The 23,570-nt window shown below is 40.3% G+C and overlaps 1 protein-coding gene across 7 annotated transcripts in view; it reads left to right on the top strand.

The window, feature by feature from the left end:
* The window catches only part of IQSEC1 (IQ motif and Sec7 domain ArfGEF 1), an 893,482-nt gene extending 874,195 nt beyond the window's left edge, over window positions 1–19,287 (top strand). For 6 of the 7 annotated variants that reach the window (XM_073574276.1, XM_073574280.1, XM_073574277.1 and 3 more), the window contains 2 exons: window positions 17,306–17,355; window positions 18,168–19,287. In XM_073574276.1, the coding sequence (XP_073430377.1) occupies window positions 17,306–17,355; window positions 18,168–18,698 (581 nt within the window). In that variant the 3' untranslated portion in view covers window positions 18,699–19,287. The remainder of the gene's footprint in view (window positions 1–17,305; window positions 17,356–18,167) is intronic. The other variant, XM_073574282.1, reaches the window with a different exon arrangement.
* Window positions 19,288–23,570: the final 4,283 nt, after the last annotated feature.

Genomic DNA, 23,570 nt, shown 5'->3' with positions numbered 1-23,570 from the left:
ATCCATCCCCTGCGTAACTTCAACTTCGTCACTGATTCTTGCACATTATTGTCAAGAATCTGCTGATACTGAGTTGAATCCATGCGACCCTCAACTTTAACAAGATTCCCGGTGCCGGCATTGGCCACACAGCCCCAAAGCATGATGGAACCTCCACCAAATTTTACTGTGGGTAGCAAGTGTTTTTCTTGGAATGCTGTGTTTTTTAGCCTCCATGCATAACGCCTTTTTGTATGACCAAACAACTCAATCTTTGTTTCATCAGTCCACAGGACCTTCTTCCAAAATGTAACTGGCTTGTCCAAATGTGCTTTTGCATACCTCAGGCGACTCTGTTTGTGGCGTGCTTGCAGAAACGGCTTCTTTCGCATCACTCTCCCATACAGCTTCTCCTTGTGCAAAGTGCGCTGTATTGTTGACCGATGCACAGTGACACCATCTGCAGCAAGATGATGCTGCAGGTCTTTGGAGGTGGTCTGTGGATTGTCCTTGACTGTTCTCATCATTCTTCTTCTCTGCCTTTCTGATATTTTTCTTGGCCTGCCACTTCTGGGCTTAACAAGAACTGTACCTGTGTTCTTCCATTTCCTTACTATGTTCCTCACAGTGGAAACTGACAGGTTAAATCTCTGAGACAACTTTTTGTATCCTTCCCCTGAAAAGCTATGTTGAATAATCTTTGTTTTCAGATCATTTGAGAGTTGTTTTGAGGAGCCCATGATGCCACTCTTCATAGGAGAATCAAATAGGAGAACTACTTGCAAGTGGCCACCTTAAATACCTTTTCTCATGATTTGATAAACCTGGCTATGAAGTTCAAAGCTCAATGAGGTTACAAAACTAATTTAGTGCTTCAGGAAGTCAGTAAAAAGTAGTTAGGAGTGTTCAAATCAAGAAAATGATAAGGGTGCCCATACTTTTGCACCGGTCAAATTTTGTTTAAATGCAGATTGCACATTTTCTGTTAGTACAATAAACCTCATTTGAATCCAGAAATATAACTGAGTCCATCAGTTATTAGATATATGAAACTGAATTAGCTGTTGCAAAAACCAAAATTGTTATAAAGAAAAAAGGTTAACAATAGGGGTGCCCAAACTTTAACATATGACTGTATATGTATAAATAAATGTGTAGTTGATGCAAAGGAACTGGCACATGATTAAATCCTTACAACTTACAAGGACCTTACAAAGGACCAGGAGGCATTCATTATGTGTGGAGGAAAAGCGATTGAGGCATCTAAACAGGAAAGGGTTCTCTACAGTTAGAGCAGTCAGACTGTAGAATGCCGACCACTAGAGGTAGTAATGGCAGACACTACAATAACAAAATGTTTGGATGCTGTTCTCATAACCAATGGCATTGTGGAATATAAATAATCTAGCGAAAGAGAATGTATAACCGTTGGCAAAAGGTTGATATTGAGGGTCTTAGGCTGAGTGCACACGTACTTTTTGGCCCTGCAGAATTGAAGAAATCTGCAGGTCAAATGACCTGCATTTTTCCTGCGGATTTCTTCCATTTTTAATGCGGTTTTTGTGCAGTTTTCCACTGCGGTTTTCCCCCTGCGGATTTGGAGACTGGGGAGGTGGAAAACCGCACAAAAGAAGTAACATGCTGTGGATTTTGTACCGCAGGAAAACCGTGCGGAAAAATCCGCAGCGTCTGCACAGCATTTTTTTTTTTTTTTTAAATGATTTACATGCTACTGTACATCACAATGCAGATATGCAACGTTTCTGCGCGGTAAAATCCGCTGCGCATCCGCTGGATATCTGCATTGTGTGCACACAGCCTTACGGTATGTCTTTTTTCAACCTATGTAAGTATATTTGAAACTATGCTGCCAGTGAAGTTCCAACTCGGGGACATGCGACCGCTGCAGTCAGTCACTGGCTGTAGTGGGTCACTCCTGTAGCCAGTGATTACCCCTGAGTCAGGACAGAAAGTAGGTGGCAGGCGATCACTTTGATGTGTATTGTTTTTGTTTTTTTGTTTTTTTTCAAATCCACTCTGAGACTTTTGTAAAAAAAAAAATATACATGTATATGTGTGTGTGTGTATGTATGTATGTATGTATGTATGTGTATATATATATATATACACAATATATAAAATAGTATTGTTTCTCCAGCGATCAGTCCAATGGTAGAGTAAAATATAACTTTTATATAGGAAGACACATGTAGTGTCGACACATGTCGTCCAAAAGGGATTGACTACATGCAAGATCGTTACTGAAGAAACATGGAACCCTTTTAATGGAAAAATAAAAGTTATATCTTACTCCACCATTGGACTGATCACTGGAGAAACAATACTATTTACATGCAAGGATTTATCCCAATCCGTTTTCCGTGCGAACTGCTACCACAGGCTGGACTTATTCCTGGTTTTCTTCAAAGTGGTGAGCTGGCTGTGCCAAAATATTCTTATATATATATAGATATATATATATAGATAAATATATATATATATATATATATATATATACTGTATATATATTATCACTGTCAGACTACCATTTGACTATTAGTGGATTGCTGAAATTGTGGGAGAAGGTATATCATATGTCATCATGGTACACATTGTTATTATTTTATCTAGTGGTTTTCCTTCTTACTAGTTGACATGACGGATGCAGAGCAGTGGAGCAGTCTGTGGCATGTATAAGGAGTTCCATGACGAGTTGGTGATTTCCAAGCATAGCGGTTGTAATGTTGGGTTATAGACTTAATCCAAACTAAGCTCATGTTTTGCAGTGAAAGTGGTGTGAGCAAGCAGATCGAGAGCAGCATGCAGATATGCTTTATATACCTGATGTCCTGTATCTTGATAAAGGGGCAGTCATTATTGGGATAAAGCATCAGGAATTATGGTTATACAAAGGGTAGAGGTTCTCAGGCAGTGACAAAGCTGTAGAAGGTGCTCCCTACACCTGGGATCTGATCTGACATAGTCCTTATTTCACATCAGGAAATAGGACGTAATAGTATGAGCCCTGTTACCGAATTGTTACTGGGGTATTGGCTTTCACAATGTGCCGCTGCCCTTAAAGGGGGTTTCCTACAATAGAGTTCTTTAGCCTAACGGCATGCGCTAGGTTTTGCTGCTATAAAGAGCTGTTACTCCCCTTCCCCGGGTCAAGCACTTTCTCTCCGCTGATGCTCTGGTCTTTGTTTACAGGCTACAGAGGACACATCATGATGACAGTGCACTTCACCGCTGCAGGCAATCACTGTGCTCAGCAGATCATCTGCATTGCAGAGACTCAGTGATTGACTGCAGTGGTGATGTGCTTTGTTCTGGTGACATCACCACTGTAGGCTGTAAACAAAGACAGGGTGGGCAGGCATTACCGAACCCTGGGAGGGTGGGTAACATATTTTATTATTTCACATGTAAAGTGCCATGGAATAAATGACGCTATAATAATTAATAATAATTTCAAACTAGCACTAGCCGATAGGCTGAAGATCCCTGCTCCTGGAAAACCCCATTAAATTAGGTCTTAGTGCTAAACTTAAATTTTAAAAGTTTTTGGCAATTCTGTTTTTTTTATACTGCACGATCTGTATTAAAAATAAATATAAACGTTGCAATTTTCGCATTGACCTCTGGGGCTTTTTTAGACTCTAACTTCCAGCTGTTTCAGGAAACAATACGTGTGCAAAGGTCATTGTGAAGGGAGAGGATCAGGGTCAGATGTGATTTTGCCTAGCGCTGATCGCGGCCGAGTGTCAGCTAATTATCATAGCTGACACCCAGCACAATGTGTCAGGGGCGGTCGCGGACCGCCCCCGACACGTTAACCCCTTGCACACCGCGATCAAACATGATCGCGGTGTACCGGGGGTTAAAGGGAAGCATCGGCAGGGAGGGGGCTCCCTCCGTGCTTCCCTGAGCCCCCCACGGCAGCGCAATGTGCAGCGCTGCTGCGGGGGGCTCCTTTCCTCCAGGCCCCCGAATCCAAGATGGCGACGGGGGCCTTCGGGGGCCTGAGGAAGCTGGCTTCCTCAGTGCCTGCAAAGCGCAGGCATGAGGAAGCCTTCTGCAGTGCCTGTGTCAGATCGCTGATCTGTCACAGTGATCTGTGATGTGACAGATCAGCGATCTGTCACAGGACAGTGATGTCCCACCTGGGACTATTTAATAAAGTAAAAAAAAAAATAAAAAAAAGTGTTAAAATAATTAAAAAAAAAATCGCCAAATAAATTAGAAAAAAAAAAAAAATTCCCCCAATAAATCCATTTTTTGGAAATAATAAAAAACAATAAAAGTACACATATTAGGTATCGCTGCGTCCGTAATGACCCGCCCTATAAAACTGTCCCATTAGTTAACCTCTTTAGCGAACCCCTTAAAAAATAAAAATAAAAAACGAAGCAAAAATAATGATTTATTATCATACCGCCAAACAAAAAGTGTAATAACCCGCGATCAAAAAGACGCATATAAATATCCATGGTACCGATGAAAACGTCATCTTGTCCCGCAAAAAACGAGCCGCCACACAGCATCATCAGCGAAAAAAAAAAAAAGTTATAGCTCGCAGAATAAAGCGATGCAAAAATAATTATTTTTTTTATAAAATAGTTTTCATTGCATAAAACCGACAAAAACATAAAAAAATGACATAAATGAGGTATCGCTGTAACCATACTGACCCGAAAAATAAAACCGCTTTATCAATTTTACCGCACGCGGAACGGTGTAAACGCACCCCCCCAAAAGAAATTCATGAAACGCTGGTTTTTGTTCATTCTGCGTCCCAAAAATAGGAATAAAAAGCGATCAAAAAATGTCACGTGCCCGAAAATGGTACCAATAAAAACGTCAACTCGTCCCGCAAAAAATAAGACCTCACATGACTCGGTGGGTCAAAATACGGAAAAATTATAGCTCTCAATATGTGGTGATGCAAAAACTATTTTTACAATAAAAAGCGTCTTTTAGCGTGCGACAGCTGCCAAACATAAAAACCGCCATAAATAGTAAATCAAACCGCCCGTTATCACCCCCTTAGTTAGGGAAAAATAATAAAATTTAAAAAAAAAAGTATTTATCTCCATTTTCCCATTAGGGCTAGGGTTAGGGCTAGGGTTAGGGCTAGGGTTAGGGCTCAGATTAGGAGTTATAATTGGGGGGTTTCCACTGTTTGGGCACATCAGGGGCTCTCCAAATGCAACATGGCGTCTGATCTCAATTCCAGCCAATTCTGAGTTGAAAAAGTCAAATGGTGCTCCTTCCCTTCCAAGCTCTGCCATGCGCCCAAACAGTGTTTTACCCCCACATGTAGGGTATCAGCCTACTCAGGACAAATTGCAAAACAATTTTTGGGGTCCAATTTCTCCTGTTACCCTTAGGAAAATAAAAAATTGGGGGCAAAAATATCATTTTTGTGGAAAAAAATGATTTTTTAATTTTCACGTCCGAGTGTTATAAACTTCTGTGAAGCACTTGGGGGTTCAAAGTGCTCACCACACATCTAAATAAGTTCCGCGGGGGGTCTAGTGTCCAAAATGGGGTCACTTGTGGGGAGTTTCAATAGTTTAGGTACATCAGGGGCTCTCCATTCGCACATGACACCCGCAGACCATTCCATCAAAGTCTGCATTCCAAAACGTCACTGCTTCCCTTCCGAGCCCCGACGTGTGTCCATACAGTAGTTTTCTCCCACATATGGGGTGTCAGCGTACTCAGGCCAAATTGGACAACAACTTTTGGGGGTCCAATTTCTCCTGTTACCCTTGGGAAAATGAAAAAATTGGGGACTAATTGATCATGTTTCTGGAAAAAATACGATTTTTTTATTTTCATGCCCTGGCATTATAAACTTCTGTGAAGCCCTTGGGGGTTCAAAGTGCTCACCACACATCTAGATAAGTTCCTTAGTGGGTCTAGTTTTCAAAATGGGGTCATTTGTGGGGGGTTTCCACTGTTTAGGTACATTAGGGGCTCTCCAAAGGCAACATGACACCCGCAGACCATTCCATCAAAGTCTGCATTCCAAAACGTCACTACTTCCCTTCCGAGCCTCGACGTGTGCCCATACAGTAGTTTTCTCCCACATATGGGGTATCAGCATACTCAGGACAAATTGGACAACAACTTTTAGAGTCCAATTTCTCCTGGTACCCTTGGGAAAATAAAAAAATGGTGACTAAAAGATCATGTTTGTGGAAAAAATACGAATTTTTTATTTTCACGCCCGGGCGTTATAAACTTCTGTGAAGCACTGGGGGGTTCAAAGTGCTCACCACACATCTAGATAAGTTCCTTGGGGGGTCTAGTTTACAAAATGGTGTCATTTGTGGGGGGTTTCCACTGTTTAGGTACATTAGGGGCTCTCCAAAGGCAACATGACACCCGCAGACCATTCCATCAAAGTCTGCATTCCAAAACGTCACTACTTCCCTTCCGAGCCCCGACGTGTGCCCATACAGTAGTTTTCTCCCACATATGGGGTATCAGCATACTCAGGACAAATTGGACAACAACTTTTGGGGTCCAATTTCTCCTGGTACCCTTGGGAAAATAAAAAAATGGTGACTAAAAGATCATGTTTATGGAAAAAATACGAATTTTTTATTTTCACGCCCGGGCATTATAAACTTCTGTGAAGCACTGGGGGGGTCAAAGTGCTCACCACACATCTAGATAAGTTCCTTAGGGGGTCTAGTTTCCAAAATGGTGTCATTTGTTGGGGGTTTCCACTGTTTTGGTACATCAGGGGTTTTCCAAACGCGACATGGTGTCCGATCTCAATTCCAGCCAAAAACGTCAAATGGCGCTGCTTCCCTTCCGAGCTCTGCCATGCGCCCAAATAGTGGTTTACCCCCACATGTGGGGTATCAGCGTACTCAGGACAAATTGCACAATAACTTTTAGGGTCCTGTTACCCTTGGGAAAATAAAAATTGGGGTGAAAAGATCATTTTTGTGGAAAAAATATGATTTTTTAATTGTACCGCTGTACGTTATAAACTTCTGTAAAGCCCTTGTGGGTTCAAAGTTCTCACCACATATCTAGATAAGTTCCTTGGGGGGTCTAGTTTCCAAAATGGGGTCACTTGGGGGCGTTTCCACTGTTTAGGTACATCAGGGACTCTCCAAACGTGACATGGCGTCCAATCTGAATTCCAGCCAATTTTGCATTGAAAAAGTCAAACGGCGCTCCTTCCATTCTGAGCTCTGCCATGCACAGAAACAGTGGTTCCCCCCCACATATCAGGTATCTGCGTACTCAGGACAAATTGCACAATAACTTTTGCCGTCCAATTTCTCCTGTTACCCTTGGTAAAATAAAAAAAATTCAACCTGAAGTATTTTTTTTATGAAAAAAAGTTAGATGTTCATTTTTTTTTTAAATATTCAAAAAAATTCCTGTGACGCATCTAAAGGGTTAATAAACTTCTTGAATGTGGTTTTGAGCACTTTAAGGGGTGCAGTTTTTAGAATGGTGTCACTTTTGGGTATTTTCTATCATATAGACCCCTCAAAGTGGCTTCAAATGTGATGTGGTCCTAAAAATAAAATGGTGTTGTAAAAATGAGAAATCGCTGGTCAACTTTTAACCCTTATAACTTCCTAACAAAAAAAAAATTTTGGTTCCAAAATTGTGCTGATGTAAAGTAAACATGTGGGAAATGTTAGTTATCAAGTTTTTTGTGTGCCGTATCTCTGTGATTTAAGGGCATAAAAATTCAAAGTTTCGCCAAATTTCCGTTTTTCTCACAAATAAACGCAAGTTATTTGAATGAAATTTTACCACTAACATGAAGTACAATATGTCACGAGAAAACAATGCCAGAATCACCGGGATCCATGGAAGCGTTCCAGAGTTATGACCTCATAAAGGTACAGTGGTCAGAATTGTAAAAATTGGCCCGGTCATGAACGTGCAAACCACCCTTGGGGGTGAAGGGGTTAAACAATAGGTCCTTTTCTAAGGATAACACATAATATTCATGAGGAGGTGGCTGTATACAAACCGTACACAATAACACCCAGGTAAGTCCATATGTACATGTAGAAGTCCAGAATTATAGTGGTCACTGGGGAGCGCAGGGAAGCGGCGACAGGATGTTTTGAATTAGTAGTCCAATGCAGCTCCAGCCGTAGACCTCCAATGGAGGATGATAAGCTTGGACAAAGTGAGTAAACAGTCAGAGGAGCACCAGGAATAAGAGAAGAGAGCAGTAGTTTCTTTAGCCTGCAACGCGTTTCGACGGTAAAATGTCTTCATCAGGTAGTCATCGTCGAAACGCGTTGTGGGCTAAAGAAACTACTGCTCTCTTCTCTTATTCCTGGCACTCCTCTGACTGTTTACTCACTTAGTCCTAGCATATGTACATGCAGGGCTAGAAGCCTATTGGCAGTGCCCATAATATACCAATACGTGGCATCTTCTAAGTATAAAGCACATAGCATTACCACCCCTCTTTTCCAGCATTACAAGGTGAGAGATAACAACATATTTTGGGGGGAAATATGAATGTGTGCTATACAATAATAAGTAAAGGATGTAGAAGGAAAATATGAGAAAGTCTTTACTTTCTTGGAGGAATGTTACATATTTACTGTAATGTTTATGGCATTATTAGGAAGCATATGTTGATTTGGGCTCGTGGAACACAAGATAAGTTTAGTATGTTCCCATTTACACATTACTGGTGGCATTACAGTAAAATTCTGGTGTTAATCCGGTGTGTAAATAGTTATAGAGGTCCTGAAGAAGGACTTCTCGTGATTTGGTAATATGGAAAGTAGTTTTTATTAATTGTATTAAAAGTATAGCATTGAGACCTGTCAGAAGTGTTGATTAGTGGGGTCAGGGGCTGAGACCCCCACCGATAGCTAAAACAAAGGAGCCCAAGTGCTCAGGCTATTCTCCGAGACTGAACCTTAGTGGACGATGGAGGTCTCAGCATCTGGATCCCAATCGATTAAAGCTTCTGACATTACCAATTTTTTTTCGTCTAAATGGCAGTGACACTTTTAGCCAAGTACACCCATCTCAAATAAATTGCATTCAATTAATTTATCATATTTTTTGCTTTATGTTCCAAGTATAGCATGACAATAGTGTAGGCATCCTGTAGTGGTGTGTTGTGTATGCCCTGAGGTACTCGCGCTACCTACAGATTAGAGTCTGGCTATGAATTTCAAACATTTAAATAAGGAACTGGCAAGGAGGTTGTTCCAAACATCTTGGGGAACTAACCCCAGATCTTCTGCAAATATAGGCTTGTGCAAATCCTCTTGTCTTTTAGGTAATTCCAGACAGACTGAGTGATGTTGAGATCAGGACTCTGTGGTGGCCATATCATGACTACCAGGACTCCTTGTTCTTCGTTACGCTATAGATAGTTCTTAATGACATTTTCTGTATGATTAGGGTCAGTGTCCTGCTGCAGAATAAATTTGGAGATTTGGAGCCAATCAGGCGCCTCCCTGATGGTATTGCATGATGCATAAGTATCTGCCTGTATTTCTCAGCATTGAGGATGCCACCATTAATCCTGATCAGATTCCCAACTCCATATACTGAAAAGCAGCTCCAAGCTTGCAAGGATCCTCCACCATGCCTCACTGTTCCTGCAGACACTCTTTATTGCACAGCTCTCCATCCCTTCACAAACTGCCTTCTGATTCATCAGTCCAGAGTTCCTGCTGCCATTTTTCTGTACCCCAGTTCCTATATTTTCATACATAGTTGAGTCACTTGGTCTTGTTTCAGTGTAGAAGTTATGATTTTCAAGAGCAATTCTTCAATGAAGGCCACTTCTGGCAAGACTTTTCTAGATGGGTGTAGTTGGGTCCCATTGGGGGGGCTTTCAGTTCTGATATGATGGCACTGCTGGACAGCCTTTGATTTCATAGTGATGTGTCTTTCATCTGCTGCATCAATTTTCTTTGACTGGCCTTGATGTCTCAATGTTATCCATTTCTTGGAGCCCTTAATGGTGAGAAATGCAGGCAGATACTTTTCCATCATATAATACCATCAGGGAGGTGTCTGATTGGCTCCAAATATATTCTACAGAAGGACAGCGACCCCAAACATACAGCCAATGTCATTGAGAACTATTTCAGTGTTAAGAAGAACAAGGAGACCTGGAAGTGATGATATGGCCCTCACAGAGCCCTGATCTCAACATCATCTGTGTGCTATTATATGAAGAGACAGAAGGATTTGCAAAAGCGACATCCACAGAAGATCGGTGGTTAGTTCTCCAAGATGTTTGGAACAATCTCAATTTCTTTCAAAAATAGAGTGCTAGTGTAACTAGAAGAACGGATGCTGTTTTGAAGGCACAAGGCCGGTCATACCAAATATTGATGTGATTTTAGATTTCTCTTTCCTTCACTTTGCATTTTGTTAATTGATAAAAAAAAATAAACTATTAACGCTTCTAATTTTTTGCCGCATTCTTACATTGCAGCATTGTTTACACACCTGCCTAAAACAGTTGCACAACACCGTAAACTCTACAAATTCCCTAGGCATGTTTTTTTTTTTTAAGCCATGAGGGTTTCAAGCCTCTGATTTTTGATTATATTGGATGATGATTTGTATTAGAAAGCAGGTTATGCCTGTACTACTTTTTCTTCCATACTATGGACAGACTCTGTTCTTTTTGATGTATCTCTGCACAATCGGAATATTTAGTGAGATTTTGTGGTATCTGTTGGCTTCATCAGCACATCGTCTGATACAGTTATTATAGCAGCAGAACATTTATTTATAGCGGCTTATTATGACACACCTACCTCTGATGAAATGGCTATATTTATATTCCTATCCAAATGCTAAAACCCAAATTGTTTTTTTAATTACAATTATTTTTTTTATAGTTGCCATTAATGAACACAAGCTTTTAATTATATTTTTTTCTTTTTCATTTAAAAGTAGTAAATCCATGGTATAAATTGGTATAAATGGGATCCAGGCACCCCCAGCGATCAGACGTTACAAAGTCCCACGGCCAGAACACCACAGCTCCATACACTGAGTAGTGGCCATTCTTGGGTACTGCAGCTCAGATCAACACTACTCGATGGGAGCTAAGCTACAGTACCTGAAAATGGCCACTATGCAGTATAAGGATTGTTCATTATTATCTTCGTCTTGGACAAACCCTTTACAAAATAGAAGAAAAAATGACTACAAGGCAGGTCTGGATGGCGGGGTATGCTCACACTATAAATAGTCAAACTCTGTTTGTAAGGATAGAAACATGTTTCTCTGTTACCAGGAAAGAAAGGTGCTGTACATTGGCACTGGAAATGCTAATAGAAATTATAACAATGTAATAGTCAATAAATATTTCTAATAATTAGGGAAACGTAGTTCATTGAACATAGTAAGCATTTAAAGAGAACCTGTCACTAGGTGGAAAGTGGCCATTTTTTTCTTATTTTTTCTCGCTGCTCCTGAATGTTCCATTTTCTTCTGTTTGATTATATGAAACCTCCATATATTCCAGAGAAACTGGACTTTTTAGTTAGTGAAGTTGTTTTTGGTCTTTGTAAGGGGGTGTGGCTCTCAGGGGAGTTTTGTGAAGAATCCTAAAGACACGCCCCCGAGGATCCTGTGAGCCACACCTTAATAGTAAAGACTTGCCTAGATGATCCTTTACACTAACCAAAAGGATACATTGAAGCATGATTAGAATTTAGATCATGCACCATGGACCTTTATCTTTCTTCAAGCTGATTATAGAGTATTTGCACATCAAATACTTTGTAGTATCAAAATGGAGACACCTTTTAAAGGGAACCTGTCACCAGGTTTTTGACACCTAATTTGAGAGCAGCATGATGTAGCGACAGAGACCCTGATTCCAGCAATGTGTCACTTACTGGGCTTCCTGTTTTCATCCTGAAAATCACAGTTTTATCAGCAGGAGATTATCACTAGAGAATTGTAAATCTGCTGCCATGTAGTCCTCCATATTAGTGAGTTCTGTATAACCTTACCACCAATGTTTTCTGCCTATGCACAGTGTACAAAGAAAGCTGCCAATCAGTGGTGTGGGCGGGGTTATACAGTGCTCAGCATTTAGAGAACTGCTAGATCTGCAGCAGAGAAAATGGTGCTTGAATCAAGCTGCCCAGTAAGTGATACATAGCTGGAATCAGAGATTCTGCCCCTACATTATGCTGCTGTCAGATGGGGAAGCAAAAACCTGGTGACAGATTCCATTTAATGAGTTGTTCGTTTAAATACATAAACTTTCTGAGATCATGTCCAGGTAAAGGAAAGCAAATGACTCTCCAACTTTATTAAAGGGTTTATCATGTCATAGATAACCCTTTTATTATGAGGTTTCTGATTTGTCTTTGTCTGGAAAGCTGCCATCAGCTGTTCATTATCCCTGCAGTGACCCCTACAGGACAGTTGTAGTATCGCACGCAGCGCAGCCATTCAAATGAATGACCGCCTGTATTCTACTTGGATTGGCCACTGCTTTTCTCGGTAGTTCATGAGACGTTTCCCAACCCCCCCTCCCATCCCCAATGCCTTTCATTCATATGCAGCAATAGGACACATAGACAATATATTGTCCACATGGGACTACTTAAAGGGGTTGTCCCATCAGGACAAATCAACTGGCCGTGGTGCTGAAGATTCTGAGGTTCGAGGCATAGAGATCCAAGTGTCCGATCATGAAAGATTCTCTTTAATATCTGAATATTGCGAGAACTGTATAATGTTGATGTTATTAGTATTATTGTTTTCCCTTGTTGATACATCGTGCACATTTTATCTATTAAACTTGCATAGGACAAGATTTCTATTGACGCCACCTAAACACTAGTCCCTTGATTTGACCACACAAATACACGATCACCTTACCCTCTTGTTTTTATGTCAGTCTTGTAGCATAAAGACTAAAGCTTAGAAGTAAAAATAATTGTGTATGACAAAAAAACAAAGATGTTTCATTTCCATTCATTGCATCACTAATCATCCAGTGTCATTTTGCAGCTTTTATGTTCTTGTTCAGAAACGGCAAAACCAGTGCAAGTAAGCTACTATGTGTTGGCCTGTGTAGCTTAGCCGCCTCACCCATAGCCCAAGTCCTGGACTGTGCCCATACCGTAGTTCCTATGCTGCTGATGTAGAGATAATAGATCACAAGCAGACGTCTCATCTCTCATATTCCAATAGATATCAGTGTGTAACAATCATCTCCTCGCCACAAATCTGCTTCAACTTGAGAATGTCATATCCAGAGTCATACCGGATACATGTCTAGAAATAAAAGTCACTGATTCCAGTTGACGAGCGAGGTGATGTGGCACTCCCTCCCCATGTAATGATGAGAATGTAAATCATATAATTGGCTTTTCATTCCAGCCTTTCATTTATTTATTATGAAACCTCCTATTTACTAGATGGTCTAATGCCACAAGGCTTTAAAGGGGGTTGTCTAAGTAGGAAAAAAAATGTAGTTTAAATGTGTTTAAATTAATAAATTGTGCAACTTAATAATACACAATACATCTAAAAGGTGCCCCCCGATCTTCATCTACAAGCTCCAGTCATGGGTTGTGGTTGGTCGTCTTTGCACACATGTGACCAGTGATGTGTATGAAGGGGTCTTGATGACTCCTTTTTTCAGAAGCTAAGCCAGCCCCCTTTTCTGTCATAGATGACATATAAAGAGAGAAGGGGTCTGGCTTAGCTATAGAAATGAGCAGTTATTTAGTCCCCTTCTCTATCACAATAGTGGCTGGTTTAGCTATTGAAATGAGCAGGCAGTTAACCCCCTTCTCTGTCACAGTAGGGGCTGGCGTACATATTAAAGTGGGAAATCAGCCATCCCCTTCTCTGTCACAGATGATGGAGAAATGGAGAAGGGGTTATCGAAATGAGTAGTCAACCAGCCCTCTTCTCTGTCACATTAAGGGCTATCTTAGTTATTCAAATGAAGTCAGCCAGCCCCCTTCTCTGTCACAGATGATTAGGAAAGAGAGAAGGAGCCTAGCTTAGCTATTGAAATGAGTAGTCAGCCAGCCCTCTTCTCTGTCACTGTAGGATAAAACGCACCAACCAATCAAAGGACCTCGTAACCATAAAGAACCAGACAGAGTGTATTTATTAAATTATATTTTATTTTATTTATACAGGTGGTTACATTAAAACCAATTAAAACCAAAAAGAGTGCACGTATAGGAACAGTTTCCACAGAATTGTAAAATAATGAGACCCAATTTATCAGATATGCATACCCCACATGTTATAGAATAACAATTTGAAAAGGATTGTAAAAAAGGTGCAAAAATTACATAAAAATCATTATAATACATAAAAAATAAAAAACAAAAAAAGTGCAATGTGCAATGTGCAAAATTGTCACACAGTGAATCATATATAAGAAAAAATATTTTAGAAATAAAAAACACATGAACACATATGCTTTTAAACATCAATTGTGTATATTCACAAAGCTTCCATATATCCAAAGTAAAGTGCAGAGTGCCTGTGCAATAGAATCATGCACAATATGTGAAGCAACCAGTGCCACCTTTTCATTAAAGAATTACAGCACTTTACATATACAGAGGTATGCCATAGATAGATCCTTTACCTATAAGGGTCACCACGTTCCTATCACACGCTCCCCGACGCGCGTTTCGGAATCCTTCCTTCATCAGGGGGTGGCTACATAATGGATCCGGAGATTTTTTATATGTGGAAGCTTAATCACGCCAATCTGCTTATTGGCGCTGATTATGATAGCGGTGCTCCGGGTGTGGGGGTGGCGCATGCGCAGTCCGGAGGTCCCACAATCCCGAGCGCCGGACCACGTGATCGGAACACACAGGCACTAAGCCCGGCGTTGCCAAGGTCACGAGGACGCAGCAGATCAGGACGTGGGACACGGAGCACACATGCGCACCACCAGGAGCAGCGCATCAATTGTAATAAGGCAGAGATTCCACCATCAATCCATTATATTATATTATATCCCTCAATTGATAACAAAAGTTACCATACACCGTACAAAAATATAAATATATAGATTCCAATACATTAAATAATAAGAAAACTTTTATAATATACAAAAATAAATAATTGAACAAATTAATAATATAAATCCATCAATAAACAATATAGAAGTGTGTGTATATATATATATATATATATATTATATTACATATACAATAACAATAAATAAAAAATAATAATTAATAATAAATAAAGATAAAAAATAAATAAAAAATAAAAATAAACAATAAATAATGATAATATAATAAATATAATATGAATATAATTAATAATTAAAGAATAATTAAAAAATGCAAAAGGACATAATGTATAGTATATAATAATCCTAACCAATACATAATAATATATAATAATAATATATATATATATAAAATAATTGCACATTCAATATAAATACAAAAATAAATAAATAATAACTAATATACACACAATATAATAAAAATTAATAATAGATAATTACACAACCAAGTAATTTTTAGAAAAATTTTATATATATATATATATATATATATATATATATATATAAGTCACATAATAAAATAATGAAAAATATACAATAAATTATATAGTCCAATAGTATCGGAAAAAATTGAGATATGAATATCCAACAGGTAAAATCTTCATGACAGCTTCTTAGTTCCACAAAGTATCCACGAATCCAAAGAAGTTTATTATCATTGCAGCCAGGATATTATTTGACCGTATATAGAATAAAATAAATCTATAAAAACATAAATAACATAATAATTAAAAACGAAACGACTTATTATTAATTAAAATGGGTTAAAAACTAAAATAGGCAAGGTTTACAAAAAAGGAGTACAACTCAAATTCTCATTCAAACCACTGGGAGACACAGTATCCAATGTCCAAATCCACCTAATTTCTTTTTTGGCTAAAAGATTTCCTATTTTTCCTCCTCTCTCATTAGGTTGTACCATGTCTATCCCTATCACTTTTAATAATGAAGCATCACAATTATGGTAAACCTTGAAGTGTCTAGGGATAGTTTTTAATGTTGAAATGTCATCAATTTCTTTAGCGGCTATTATCCCTAATATATGCTCTCTAACACGGATTTTCAATTGACGTATGGTCATTCCAACATAAATTAAAGAGCAAGGGCACGTAGCATAATAGATAACTGCTCTAGTTGTACAAGTTATCGAATGTTTAATCCCATACGTCAATGTGTCCTTTGAATTCGAAAAATTTAGTGCCCTACTCATGTTGGGGCATGCCACTCATTTCCCACATGGTTTAGAACCCAATGGTTTTTTTACACTCGATAAAAAGTTAACAGGGGATGGAGTAGATACGTAGTGACTTTTCACTAGGTGATCTTTTGGTTTTAATGTAACCACCTGTATAAATAAAATAAAATATAATTTAATAAATACACCCTGTCTGGTTCTTTATGGTTAAGAGGTCCTTTGATTGGTTGGTTGGTGCGTTTTATCCTTAGTAGTGTGCAATCACTAATTTTACTAACACTGGTGGTATATAATTTTTATTATCATTATTATTTTTATGGTTACTAAGAATTGATTGGTTTATTATATTCCAGTGCTGGTGTGTTTTTTCTGTCACTGTAGGGGCTGGCTTAGTTTTTCAAATTAAAAGTCAGCCAGCCCCCATCTCTGTCACAGATGATGGAAAAAGACAGAAGGGGTTTGGCTTAGCTATTGAAGTGATCAGTCCGCTCATTCCCTTCGCACATCACTCTTGTCAACACTTTCTCATATGGTACACAAACTGGAAAAAGGTCGGACAGGGCCCAGTCCAGAGGTTGTAGTTGAAGATCGGGGCACGTTTGAGACATAAAGTGTATTAGTAAGTTGCATTGCTAAGTTATCTACATTTAACTACAATTTTATTCCTCCGGACGCCCGCCGTTAACCCATAAATCCCTATACAGTATTTGGTATCTCATAACCTTCGAACATCTTCCAGTATACTTCGTCAATCTTGTCCGAAGAGCTGACGTAACCTGGCAAAGTATTCTGGAAGCTGGAATTTTAGCAATGACTGGAGAGCACAGCGTGTCTCTTTTTTTTTTTTGGCACCGCTGAGTAACCGGTAGATCCCGTGTTTTGTGGCATTACACCTCTAGAGAAGTACAGCCATCGGCCGTGTTTCTCAGCGCTAGGAGAGCATCTACATATGTCAGGTTTGATTGCTTAGTGAGTAAAATGAATAGGTTGTCAGGTAGGGGAAGACTTGTGTTACCCAGATCTTGTGTCGATATCTAATCTATGGTATTGCATGTCCTGGGCAGGCAAGCGTGGGCGGCGCAGCAGTGCAGGATCGCTAGACAGCAATATGGAAGTAAGTAGGATGCCTAGCTGGATGTGATATGCATTTGAATCCTTTCCTTTCACTTGAACACTTTTTTTGTTCCTCTGTATTCTGCTTGCCTCAGATATTGCATGCCCGGGATTCTCACTCTGTATATTCCAAAGCCAAACAAACACTTAAGATTTGTGAGGACGCTCCTGGCTCCTCGTAATCCTCCTAGCTCCTAGAAGCATGATTCCACCACCACACATGACTGTCTGCTTCCTTCTCACGGTGGCTCTGGACCACTAACTGGCTGCTAACACTCTTTCCTTACTACCTTATACTTCTAATGACAGTCTCGTGCCTATCTGTTAGTGTGATGAATATTATAGCCACACTGTTAAATTTGACCCAGTCTATATTGTAAGGGAAGCAGTGGTTGTACTCAGGTAGACAGAAGACAAAGTCAATATAATAATTACGTCAATGTGGATTTCATGAGATTTCATTCATCTTGAACCATTAATTTACACTGATCATGTGCTCAGCCACCTATCTCTGTGTGTTCACCTCCGATAATTTGTGTCCCATGACCGCCTAATGCCCGTCCCTTTTAAGCCCAGGCCTAGACCTAGTTCACATAGGCTTAGCTCACCTCTGTAGTTTAGAGTAGATAGCTGTAGTGTTATGGTAAAAGTGGAATGTCTGTATTTTACGAGAGCTTTTTGATACGGCAGTGGGACAACCTAGTGACATTGGTGGGCTTGTCTTAGATTAGGTGCATAGCTTGTTGTATTTTTTGATAATACTAATGGACTGCTGCAAATTGTGTAATTGTATTTTTTATGCTTCCTTTTCAGGGGTCCATCATTAGCAGCCCTCACATGCGCAGACGAGCCACCTCAACTCGGGAATGTGCCTCTCGTCAGAGCTTACCTAACTCTTCCTCCCTCCTAGGTTCTTTGTTCGGTAGCAAGAGAGGGAAGCCATCTTCCCAAGGCCATCTGGTAGCTGGACAAGCGCCGCCGCAGCATCCTACATTGATTTCACATCAACAGCACCCAACGAGCCATCACTTGGCACAAGCCGAGGGGCAAACACAGGCACAAGTACACGCACAACACTCACAGTACTGCCACGTGCCGCAAAACCCACCGCCGTATCACCATCATCATCACTACCACCCTCCGCAGCACATCCAGCCGCACCAGTACCACCCACACGGACAGCATTCTTCCCATGCATCCTACATTCAGCACCCACATGCACAGCACTCCCACTCTGGGCACTCTGCGCATTCCCAGCATGCGCAGCATCATCACTCTCAGCCAGTGCCGTCTACGTCCACAAGCACCAAACCCAAACACAGCGGAATTAGCACAATAGTCTAGATGCATCATCCTTCCAGGCAGGGGAAAATCCGGAGGAAACGAGAAGGATCTCCAGAGCGCGAGAGCATTCGTTGCTGTCACACTTAAAGGAGGAGCATTATTTATTATTTAATTACAATATAGTAGTAGCAAGTCAATGGAAGAACGGCCTAGTAGCTGCATAAGAAAATAATAAAAAAAACAACAACTCCGCACTGGCCTGGTTCATAATACTACTTAGCTAATTACTCTAGTCCTACTGCGTGCGTGTACACAGTCACATATAGCATCTTCTTAATATATTGCGTGCGTGTACACATTAGTACCTTAAATTATTGTACTTGAAAAAAAAAAAACACAAATATTTAAAAATTCTTTTTCACCTCTAGCAATATTGACTCACAAGCATTCTCACTTTCATCTAGTTTGTAGGAACATTACGAAGAGGTTATAGTATTTTCCTAAAACCAAGCAATCTCCGTAGTAATAATGATAATATGTGCCAATTATTCTGACACTTTCTGCTTGTACGAAAGGATAAATTATTCTTATTGCAAAAGATTAAAAAAAAAAAAAATTAAAAAAAAAAAACATAAAAAAAACCCAACAACCTTCTACAGATCAGTATTACGCTGTCTTCTTCCAAGTACGTGAGCTGGCGGAAGAAACCCCCTGCAGTTTCTAGAGTAACTGACCATTGACCATACCGATTCTTGGACACTTTAACGGCTGTAAGAACTGTGAATTTTCATTATCTACCTTTTTTATATACATATATATAAATATATATATACATACGATTTGTAAACACATAAATCTAGACGTGTGTTTTCGTGTACTCGCATCATACAGCGTCCGTGGATCTCCTTCTCCATTGTCCGCAATGTCTTGCTGTCACCGTTCATTTTGATTCTGAAACTAGGAGCGAAACGTTTGAGACCTTTTTATAGCAGAGAATGTATTTTCAGACTTTTTTAGCAGTGTTTTTCATTCGTTTTTTTTTTTTCGTCTTCTTTTCGATTGGCAAGTAGAGATTTTAGTCTAACGGTTTACTCCCCACCAACTCTACAGATCTCCGTTCCCGAGAGAGTCTCCTGTGTCACCCATCACGTGTATGGTTACCTCTATCCAGAATTGCTTGATGTCATCTCGTTACTTTTCCTGCTCTTCATTGTGGACCCAGGGGTACATTGTATTTCGACACATTTTACAAACCAATCCAAACAATACTTTTCACTGTGATGAGAGGAACCAATGGATTTCTATTCTGTACCTTGCCCGTATACCTTACCGATACCAGCGTAACTCTTCGTAGGCCAGGGGATAGACCTTCCAGAGGAACCAGCTACACGTCTGATATGTATGTTGCTGAGCCCCCTGACATTAGAAACTTTACTTATAGAACAATATAGGCCTACTTTTGGTTCCTGTGAGAAGCAGAGACTGTTCCTTGTAGACTATACAATGCTTATGACCGTAATGGAGGATCATAATTTTCTTAGTATTTGCTATAGAAAGCGATAGTTAGGTTTCCAAGTCTCCCCATTTTTTTTTTCTGGGGTCATATCTTGCATAAATGGTGTCTTCATAGAAACTTTTATGGGAAAATGGTGGAAACCATGTAAAGAGATAGAAAAGACCCCCCAATGAGGATTAGAGAGTGCACTCAGTTCCTTACTGATTTACGTAGAAGACCGTGGCCAACGTTGATCGATACGTGATGGCCAGCGTGATCTACGTAAAGGGCACGACTGATCCACTTGCAAATGTCAATTTCCACTTTGGACACTTCCACTTTCCACTTTGCTGGTACTGTAATACGATGTGGATATTTTGTACACAAAAAAACGAGGTGGAAAATTTGCGTTTATCAGTTCCGTGTAGCGTAAAAGCATGTCTCCTCAAAAGTTACAATTGGGAAGGTCTTGGAGGCAGTAACCGCAATCTATCCCTGCTGTGAGTAGTAATAGATTTATGCCAAAATTGGCACCATTTTGTAGGTTTATCGTAAATGAGTTTGTCTTACAGGGAACCTGTGAGCAGCATCAACCGTAGCCTGGCTGTCTGATTGCAGCCAGGTATAATTTTCTCTGAAATGCCTCTTACTTTCAGAGAAAATTTACTTTGAAAGTCCAGCTGGCTATTCCCAGCACCGCTGCAAGAGACTGACAGGTTTTTCCCTATGTACATAAGAGAAAAAAACCTGTCAATCACCTGCAGAAGTGCTGAGGAGAGCCGGATTGACCATAGCTGAAGGTGAGACTAGTCCAGCGTCAACCCGGGCCGTCTCTTCCCAGCGCTGCTGCAAGAAATTGACAGGTTTCTCCCTATGTACACATGATAAAGAAACCTGTCATTCACCTGAGGAAGCGCTTGAGAGCCGGATTGACCATTGCTGAACCCGAGACTAGTCCGGCGTTGAACCTGGCCGTCTCTTCCCAGCGCCACTGCAAGAGATTGACAGGATTCTCCCTATGTACACGTGATAAAGAAACCTGTAATTCACCTGAGGAAGCGCTTGAGAGCCGGATTGACCATTGCTGAACCCGAGACTAGTCCGGCGTTGAACCTGGCCGTCTCTTCCCAGCGCCGCTGCAAGAGATTGACAGGATTCTCCCTATGTACACGTGATAAAGAAACCTGTAATTCACCTGAGGAAGCGCTTGAGAGCCGGACTGACCATAGCTGAAAACGAGAGTAGTCCGGCGTCAACTCTGGCCGTCTCTTCCCAGCGCTGCTGCAGGGGATTGCTAGGTTTCAGAGAAAGATATACCTGGCTGCTATCCTTCAACCAGGCTGTGGTTCATACTGCCCATGTTTTGGGCAGTATGAATCGCCTGACAGGTTCCCTTCAAACTTGAAGACCACACACACTCCTTAGAGCACACTCCTTATTCCACTTCTCATCATCATCTGATTTAGCGGCAGATACGGGCGCAAGGTACTTAATAAATGTGGGCCAAAGTCTAGTTCTGAAAGGACAACATATTTTTTGCAGGTACATAGAGTAAAAAGATAAATCAAGGTGTGGCCCAAAGCACCCAATAACCGAATAAAGACAAAGTTACGACTGGTTGAAGACTATTCTTGCCTCCATCATGGCAGTCTTATCGAGTTACTACTTGCAAATCATAAACCGCTTGTTACCTGTAGAGGCCATGTTTGCAGGGTATCCCATCACTTTGTACACTGCAGAGGTCAGGTCTCTTACAGAATATTTTGAGGTTGCCCACAACATGTTCACGGCTCCCATTCTCATCCAAAGGCTCAGTTCTGTTCCTCACAGGCTATAAAACTTACTAGTAAGGCAACAGCAGTTTTGCATGTCATCTATAGTAAATATTCTGATGCTACATTCTAAATAGTGTATATTTGCAGAATATATCAGTATTATTGTTCATATTAGCCGAGGTAAGGTGATAACATATTACAATATGTAGCCTTCCCTTCTTACCTCTGTACTTTATAGTAGAAATTATCTGTAATTTATATGTCTTTCCAGGAAAGAGAGGACTCGGCATATTGGTTGTATTCTTCATCATGAATCATATTCATATTTTCCTTCTTGCAGCGTTAATGTTAAGTAGTGGAAGTTAGTAAGGCAAAAACATAGTTAGAACTGGCACAATGCCGGTATGGAGCTTCATTAGCGTAGACACCTTTATTTTTCTGTATGAAAAATCCGTAGAAGACGGACGACGATCTCAGTGCTCGGACTGGATGGTGGCTCTCCTGATCCGAGAGCATTAGCCAAGCCAGAATCTCTTCCAAAAGGAAGACCAGTAGTGATGAGCGAGCGTTCTGGCTGGGATAAGGTGTTACCCATGCTCTGGTGCTAATCGAGTCTTTCGGTGTGCTCGAATAACATGCTCGAGTCGCCACGGCTGCATGTCTCGCGGCTGTTCGACAGCTGCAACACATGCAGGGATTGCCTACATGTGTTGCAGCTGTCGAACAGCCACGAGACATGCAGCCGTGGCGACTTGAGCATGTTATTCGAGCACGCCGAAAGACTCGATTAGCAACAGAGCATGGGTAACACCTTATCCCAGCCAGAACGCTCGCTCATCACTAAAGACCATTTGTAAGCAGATGTCTCGGGGGTTCATGCCGCAAGGACCAGAAATTGACTGATGGGACTTCTCGGTGGCACATGAAAACTACTTTTTTCCATTTTGGAAAGGGCATAATTTGCATACCTACTAATGAAATATAAAACATTATACAATGCTTTGACCATTATAACCAGCGATTTTGGAAGCGGGAAAAAGAGAATAAGTAAATTACTGAACACATTGCGTCGAAATAATGAGGCCTGAACCTGCCGCTGATGAAACTTGTAGTGATTTTGGCCTATCGACCACATAAGTAAAAAAACAATATATTCTGCTTATTTATGTAACATTATACGTACAGTACAGATTGATCCTGTGATTGACTGGCGCAGCAGTAGTTCTATAAAAGTGCTTTAATGTAATCCGCCACATTCCGACATGACGCAACCAATATGAAGGCGCTGACTCTTTCCTGGAATGACCACATAATGTATATGTATTTTTTAAGTTAAGAATGAAATGTACACTGTAAACAATAACAAGATACTTATATACTGTACATGTATTGTAGAATGACACTCCCCATGGTGCTGCATGTAGCGGAGACCTCTGGTTTCTTAATATAAGCTGAACTTGGCAGCGGATATTTATACATATATGTATATTGACTCTCTACTTGTTGACTTGCTGTGTCTCCTGCAGTTCCGCATGAATTTGTTATGTTTTCATTGTAAATTACCATTGCACTTCTTTGCCTGCAAATAAAGAAGCGATTGCTTTGTATATACAAAAAACAACAACAAAAAAAAAGGAACTAACCGCAAGTGACGATTTAGGA

This window comes from Dendrobates tinctorius, unplaced genomic scaffold, assembly GCF_039654945.1.
Source record: "Dendrobates tinctorius isolate UK_male_01 unplaced genomic scaffold, ASM3965494v1 ptg000038l, whole genome shotgun sequence".
NCBI lineage: Eukaryota > Metazoa > Chordata > Amphibia > Anura > Dendrobatidae > Dendrobates > Dendrobates tinctorius.
The sequence above is the reverse complement of the archived record's forward strand: the minus strand, read 5'-3'. Positions and strand labels throughout refer to the sequence as shown.